The sequence below is a fragment of the Artibeus jamaicensis genome, unplaced genomic scaffold (assembly GCF_021234435.1).
Source record: "Artibeus jamaicensis isolate MK-2021 breed Jamaican fruit bat unplaced genomic scaffold, CSHL_Jam_final scaffold_804, whole genome shotgun sequence".
NCBI lineage: Eukaryota > Metazoa > Chordata > Mammalia > Chiroptera > Phyllostomidae > Artibeus > Artibeus jamaicensis.
The window spans coordinates 2,974,688-2,982,972 of record NW_026522055.1 but is presented as its reverse complement, the minus strand read 5'-3'; the positions used below and the strand labels follow the sequence as shown (position 1 = coordinate 2,982,972).

At 39.3% G+C, this 8,285-nt stretch overlaps 1 protein-coding gene across 1 annotated transcript in view; it reads right to left on the bottom strand.

The window, feature by feature from the left end:
* Positions 1-220: 220 nt before the first annotated feature.
* Positions 221-8,285, bottom strand: part of LOC119038437 (zinc finger protein 62-like) — a 28,625-nt gene continuing 20,560 nt past the window's right edge. The window contains exons 8-10 of the mRNA XM_053659689.1: positions 5,907-6,049; positions 5,529-5,624; positions 221-3,480 (exon numbers count right to left, since the gene is read on the bottom strand). Of these exons, the coding sequence (XP_053515664.1) occupies positions 2,165-3,480; positions 5,529-5,624; positions 5,907-6,049 (1,555 nt within the window). The 3' untranslated portion in view covers positions 221-2,164. The remainder of the gene's footprint in view (positions 3,481-5,528; positions 5,625-5,906; positions 6,050-8,285) is intronic.

Sequence of the window (8,285 nt, the reverse complement as noted above, 5' to 3'; positions counted from 1 at the left end):
GCCCTGACTATTCAGTTTCCCGAATGAGCCAATGTGAGCATGCCAAAGGCAGATGTGGAGTTTCACAAGACCAGAAGCGGAGGTCTGGATGATGGAGCACACATGACCGATGCCTTCCTAGAGACTGTCTTCCCTGAATCCATCTCACTACAGGGTTACTGTGAGGGTGGTGATGGGGATATTAATCCAGATTAAAATTTCCATAATTTTGCCTCTTGTGTTCACTGATGTATCATGTGTGTAAAAGTGTATGTTTGCACAGGATGGTACTTTATTTCTCGGAGAAAATGATCAGGATTTCAACTGAATTCTGAGACAGCCACAGCTTAGCCAATTTCCATTTCTTTTCCTCAATAAGACTGTAACGAGGGTATTACAGCCTCATGGGATCAAGGCAAAGAACCCACTCTCAACAAAGTGGGATAAAATGAGGGAGATAGAATTCACAAGTCTCAATTCAGCAGGTCCCAGAAGAGCTATAATCCTTTTGATAGGTGATAGCCCTGTGGGCAAATCTACAGATTCATCTCCAAAACATTCCATATAGATGTCACCTCCCATTTCTTATATTGTCCACCATTCTTAGAAACTAAGATTCTCATTTTGTTTGCTGTTTCATTAATTTTAGGAATATTTTCTTTTCCTGCTCTCTTTATAATCAGTTAATAAACCTCTCTGATCCCACATTCACATAAAACAATTTCAGGTGACAGTTCTATTCTTTAGAACTCTTTTCATCAGTGACAAAATACATTTTGATTAGTCTCTTAGTTCATTCATTGACTTTCCAAATCTATATGTAATTAGGATTTTGGTTGTCTTAATGTGCTGAGAAATATAAAATATGAAATCCAGTACTCACCAATATTATTTTCTGATACAATGAAAATGATAGCAATTTTTCTTCTGGTTTCAGTTTTGCTCATTTTGCTATATCCACTCCCTACATAACTGCTGAGCATGTGAAATGTGGTCAGTGCAAAGGGGGAACTGACTTTTTTATTCCTTGGTGTTCGATTATTTTAAACAATTAAAATTTAAGTAAAGCCATTAAAATTTTTTAAAAATTTATAATGTCCTTGTGGAGAAAACTAATGGGCTTAAAAAAATAACTTACTTGTATTTTGTGGTACTTAACTGCCACTCAAGAGTCCCTCCCCAACCTCTCAAAATATGCTCCTTTAGCAGTAAATTGTTATATCCCCTTGAACCAATTGTTCCAATCCATTTCACCTAATAAAGATAATTACATCCTCTCACTAGATTAGCTGGAGTATAGATATACCACTTAAAGATAATCCAACTACCTTAATGCTCTCCCCTGGAGACCATGGGTTTTCTGTTTTGGAATATTTTTTTCCCTTTTTTCTTCTTTTTTTCAATTAAAAAATTTTTTTAATTTTCTTACATCTTTCTTATTTTTAGAGAGGGGTAGGGAGAAGGAGAGGGAAAGAAACATAGATTAAATGCTTCTTCTTAGGGGGGGATTGAATGCTTCTTGTACACCCCCAACTGGGGATCTGGCTACAACCCAAGCATATGCCCTAATTGAGAATCAACCAGCAACCTTTTGGTTCACAGGCTGGCACTCAATCTACTGAACCACACATCTAGGGTGTTTTGGTCACCAGTTTATCCTCAGCTCCTGGAACAGAACCAGATATAAGGGCACTATGTGACAAAAACTTGATATAAATGAATGAATTGACTCAATCTGAACCTGTTATTTCATAATCCCTCTGCATAATATAAACCACTAAGAGTTTATGGTAGACATCCAAGTTTTCAATTAATCCTTCACTTTGGTCTAGGGAAACTGAATTAATACATAAATGCTCCATATCCCACCAATCCAGTATAACCTCCTTCCTGGTTTTTTATTCATAGCAACATCCCAGACACAAATAACTTTTATGTTTTAAAAAAACTTCACTTACTGGCTTCACTTAGCCTCTTTCATTCCTTTAATAGACCAATCGACATATGTGTCTAGGTTAACATCAGATTATGCCTCTGCATCAATGCACATATTTAAAAGAATGATAATATCATGACTTCCTACTCTCAGCATTTATACAATTTCTCTCAGTATATACTTTTCAACCATAACCTGAGGCAGAAAATTTTGATCAAATCTTTGCACACCAATGTGTCTAGTTTTTTCCTATTGGTTTCCTGTGACATAAAATAGCACATAATTGGTTACTGAAGGCGAGTCCATACTCACTGCATTCACAAAATTTCTATTCTGTGCAAATCCTCCTAAGGGTGCACAGCTGGCCACAGGCTGGCCCACTATGATTATATTTCTGTTTACTAGCAGCCCACTGACATTTACTGCTGTCTGAGGGGACAGAGAAGGCACCTGCATAGCCACTGTATTAACAAAATTTTTCTCCTGCAGGACCACACTAGTCTTTGATGACACTTGACTCTCTGTGAGAGGATGTACCACCTTGACTGAGTGAATTTTCTGATGTCCATTGAGGACTGACTTTGCTCTGAAGGATTTCCCACATTCATTACAACCATAGGGTCTCTCTCCTGTATGAATTCTCTGATGTACGACAAGCTGCGGCTTCCCGATAAAGGCTTTCCCACAGTCACTGCATTCAAAGGGTTTCTCTCCAGTGTGAATTCTTTCATGTTTAATGAGACCTGTCTTCTGGGAACAGGATTTTCCACATTCACTACACACAAACAGTGTCTTTCCTGTGTGAAATCTCTGATGTGTTGTGAGAGATGTCTTTTGGCTGAAGCTTTTTCCACATTCGTCACATATATAAGGTTTCTCGCCTGTGTGAGTCCGTAGATGTACCATGAGATTGCCCTTCTGGATAAAGCGTTTCCCACAGTCACTGCATACAAAGGGTTTCTCCCCTGTGTGTATTTTATAATGTATATTGAGCCGTGATTTCGTGACAAAGGCTTTGCCACACTCTCTGCATTCATAAGGTTTCTCTCCTGTGTGTGATCTCTGGTGTTCATTCAGTGTAACCTTTCTGGAGAAGGCTTTCCCACACAGACTACACTGATGGGGCTTCTCTCCTGTATGAAGATTCTGGTGATCATCAAGCAAACACTTCTTCAAAAAGGCTTTCCCACATTCACTGCATATATGTTGTTTCCTTATTTTCTGAGGTTTCAGATGCTTAATGAGTTGGCACTTCGTGCCGATGAATTTTCGAATTTCCAGGAATTTCTGTTTACTGTTAGCATGGAGAAAGGATTTCCCATTTCCAGAAAGTTCAGTGGGCCTCTTGATTTCATAGCTTCTGCTCTGGTTAGGTAAAGACAAATCTGATTTCATATTTTCTCCATGTGAGTCAAATGTACCATGATTTTGTCGTAACAGAAAATGATTTTTGCTCCAATGGACACCATTTTCAAATATGTTATTTTTGTGCCATTGTTCCAGGCTATTCTCCATGCTTTCACTTTCTATGTTCTCCAGCAGATGGTCATCAAGTTTCCAGATTTCTAGGAAAGAAAATGAATTCCTCCATCATCTTCATTTGGAAGAAAGGTAATGAAAAAAATATACCTTGATGTGAAGTGTCTTTTTTAGTGATGACCTGATGATATGTGTGTAACTAAAACTTCATGTTTGATGTTCCTTGTACATTGGTACAGGTAATAAAAAGAAATAAACACAAATTTGGCTATATTCTAATTACTGGCCTTGCCAAACATGCAGATTGTAAAATACAAGCAATTTACTGTAGCATCAGACCACAGGTTGGAGGGCTACTTCATTTATACTGGTGAGGAACAGAATTAGTACTTCCACATCCTTCTCTGATGACTACTGTGTACTAACATGGCTCCAGGTGGGGCACACAAGCACAATCCTTATGTTCACAAAGCCTCCACTGTCTTTGATGAAGCCACTTAAAAAAGCAAAGACACATGCAACGAACAGCTGCAACTTGTAAACACAGATAGAAATGTGCATTATAGATGGAGAAAGGCAGAAGATTCAGACTACATTTTGGAAGAAGCCAGAACTCACAGGGGATTCATTATTGTGGTACACATAGTGGGACTAAGGTGATGACAGAGTACAGAGCTCCTAGCACCTCTGACTTACAAACTACACCTCAGAGAGGTGTTCCTATCCCAAGGCAGTAACCCCAGGCCCGAGTTCTTCCTGTTCTATTAATGCTGACTTAATTTCATTATAGCAGTCTTTACTCTGTGTACATATTATTCACTTTTTTATTTTGATTGATTTTATGCCTCCTTCTTTTAAATAGAACGAGAGATCTTGATCTATTTGTATGCCATTTCTCATTACTGTTATCCTCTAGCTTATAGTAGGCTATCAACAGTAATTTAGAAAAGAACAAATCAAGGAAGCAATCCCATGTATGGAATACACTGCACAGTTTAGGAGAGAAAATGGAAATCTCTGCATGAGCAACATACATCACAGAAATCACTGAAGAATTTCATGTCTTGTGCGAGGTAACAGTTAATTGGGACCTAATGTTGTCAGAATATTATGGGAGGAAAAACAAAACCTCTCAGGAGGTAAGTAATGTCAGAATACCTTTGATAAACATCAAAAAAATAAGAATTAGTAAATAGGCAAAGGAATTAATTTGAAATATGAAAGAGTTACGGTCTGGTAAAGCCTAGAACTGAGAATGTATGTATTAAAATAAATCTCCTCATTGAAACACATCATGAACAGAAAACTCCTTTAAAGAAGAGAGCTCTGCAGACAGAAACAACTGAGGTGACACTGGATGGCCAGGATAGCACATGCACAAGAATGAAGATGAACCTGAACTCACTGGGCTTTTCTGGGAGAGATGATGATTCAACGTCCTTGCAGTTATTGTGAGCTCAGGAGACTTGCCATCAAGATGAGTAAATTCTATACAATAGAGTCTTGTGTAGTGGGTCACAGTGGGGAGATTAAATTTGGGGGGCTTGTGTAGGGAACAAAAACAGCTTAGCTGATTAAAATGAACAAAACTTTGAAGGGCTAGTGGATCAAATGAGGAACTGGAAAATAGAACAGTTGAAGAAACTCAGAGTGAAGAAAAAGTGAAGCTAAGAGAAAAAGAAAAGCAAAGGCACAGTGAAGACCAGTTTACTTTGAGGGCACAGTATCCAAGGGGTGGATATTAGGAAAGGAAATCCACATTACCAGGGGCAGAAAGGGGCAGTGGTCAGAAGGCAGTGAGCCCAGTTTTCTCTTTGGAGAAAGAGAGTGGAATCTTATAGCAAGGAAGGTGGAAGACTATGAAGAAGAAAAAGATTTGAGATTCTTAAAAAATAAAATCATACAAACAAAATATCAAGATGAAGATAAAATAAAGAGAACTCATACCCCAGAAAAAAATAAAGGAATCTATTTTTCTCTAAACTCCTAAAAAGATAAAGAGGTCTCTAACTAGGAGAGACATACATGGAGGCACTGCTTACCTATCTACAAACCCCTTCACTTCTAAGCCTCTTCTCTGAACAACTAGACTGTGATTTCCACAGCCTACCCCATGGTGGTTCTCTTAACCCACCTGAATGGTTTCGACAGTGGATTTCACCTTCCTTTGTCCATGGTGCTTCTCCGTCATCCAACTTGGAGAATACGTCTGGATTGCTGGATTCATAACCTGTTCATGGGGAATGGTAGAAGACTTATGACTAACTGAAAAAGACTTGGGTTCTGTGAAGACTGCAGAAAACTACATTACAGGACAAAACAATGTCCACATTTACGAAGTAAAGGCTTTTCTCTCAAGAGAAGGGAGAATGTACTGATCTGGGACCAGAGAAGAAACTAAGACTCATCTACCACTTCAGAAAACCACAGACATGCCTGAGCTTTCAGAAGCTGGGGATGGAAAGACCACTGACTAGAAACCATCTGAGTGACACTGGGGAGCTGTCCTCACCCACTGACACAAGGTTGCTGTAGTTCTCCGACATCACGTCTCTGTGCAGGTCCTTCTGATCAGAGTTCAGGAGCTGCCACTCCTCCCAGGTGAAGTCCACGGCCACATCTTGAAATGTCAGAGATTCCTGTAACAACATCATGCTGTTTAATGGCATGATGTGCTTTATGTATAGCAGAAACCTTAGATTTTCTTCTCATTTTTACTTTGTAGGCTGTATCTATATACAAATGTGTTTTATTTTAAGATACAGTTAAATAATCACATGCCTAGTAAAAAGGTAGGTTTACAGTCATTCTTATAGAAAATAATACAATAATTAATAAACAAAGATAAACATTATAAGAAACAACTGTTTCACATACTCACAACCTTAAACCTATATCTGCCCTACCTCTTTCTATAATTGTGCATTCAGTCATTCATGCATTCATATAATTAGAAGTTTCTATCATGTGAAGAAGTTAAATGTTCTTATTAACCTAGAAATACCACATTCATATATTTGAGATAAAATACATATACACATATAATATATAATTTTTTTCATTAACTGAGGTGAATTTTAATGGGCCTCTAAAGATCCACTAATGGAGAAAAGAAAGGATAAAACCAAGTACTTGAGCCCGGAGCATTTTCTTGTTCTCTGAAAAAAGCTGGCAAAGGAAGGCTCTGTCTTGGTGTGTTCTAGGTCTGCTCTACATTTCTGTTCAGAAATCTGTCTTCAGTTAGGTGTGTCCCCAGACGTGCTGATACCCAACCCTGCAACTTCCTACTGCTTCACATCATTTTATTGCTCCTGGGGAGTCAGGACCTGTGGATTGAGAAGAAAATTCAGTGGGTGGTACATTTCCTCTTGACCCAGATGCTACAGTGCTCCTGGGCCTTGACTGTCACACAATGCCCACAGTATCACTAGTATCCCTTCCTATGGTGTCCCCAGAATATTTATTCTTCTGGCCAATAAAGCCAGAAGAAATGCAGTGGAGGTATTCCTTTATTCTGTGGAGTTTTAAGTGCAGTGACTTGACTGTGCAAGAAGATGAGGGAAATAACATTGTAGTGGCAAAATAACTCTTCCTTCTTTTCTAGGTTCTTTGGCTGGTCTAATAATTAAATTGACGTCACACAGATTAACAGGGGAAAAACAATCAACAAGGTTAATAAGATCCATACCTCCTATGTAAATGGAAGTGACCCAAGAAAATGGAGTAACTGGCCAAAATGGCAGCCACCAACACCAGAAATACCACCTTCACCTAAAGTCAAAAGATGTTGGGGGTAGAGAGGTTACTAAGAAAAGCACAGTGAACAAGCTTAAGGTTATAAGTCCAGATATAAGTCCTGCTTCCTCCAGTGACACTTAAGGTGGGTTTGGCATATGGAGGAAGACACCTTCACATATAAGACTTTACCAATATAAATATCCTATACGAGGGTCTACTATACTGGTAGACCTATACTGGGTCTACTAGGTTTTCTCCCAGAACTGCAGTTTCTTCAAATCAACCAGCATAAAACAATCCATATTCCAAAGAGGCATATTTTAGGGTGTCAAACGGCTCCCCTTCAGATTCAAGGAACTACATATTTAAAAGAGAAAATTCTTTCCCAGGAACAACTAACATATATTCACATATACGGCCGGGTAGAGCTGCACTATGTACCTATGCTCATATCACAGTAATTCAATCACTATCGATGGAAGCTGGAACCACCACTGTTGACTAAGAATAACCTGGACTTACTAACACACTGGCATATCGGTCACCGTGCCAGAGGGATGGATAGTAAATAAAATGGAGATTCTGTTAGCAAAGAAAAATGTATGAATGCATTTCAGGCAAATAAGCAACAGTGTTCACTGCTACATATTGTATTAAGAGGTGAGTGCAGGAGTTGACATTTTCCGAGGCTGATTAACATTTCCCAATTTGCACCAAAGTGTCGGTGTCACAAGGACCCAATTCTGCCTTTGCAGTGCCAGAAAGGTGCCACAGAGGATACACAACAAACGGTCGTTGGTGGGTTTTTCCCTAAAGGATAAAAAAACGGAGGGACTGGAACTAATGCTCAGGGCCCTAATCTCTTCTGTCCCAGCAGCAGCCAAGTTCTTAAATTAAACCAAACACCAGGGGTCCCGGGCGTCCAAAACTCACTGTCCCAAGCCTCTCCGCACCAAAGACACTGATCTCTCTTTTTTTTTAAGTTAATCGCTAATCGGGGACAGACACCCTAATACGATGATCACCCACGCCGGTTCCAACATCACCGACCCGTGTGTTAAATCCCCAACCTGAATCTGACACTGTGACTCTCCTAAATGCCGCCTGCACTCCCTACAACTGAGGAGACCTGCAGAACCCCACACCCTGACAG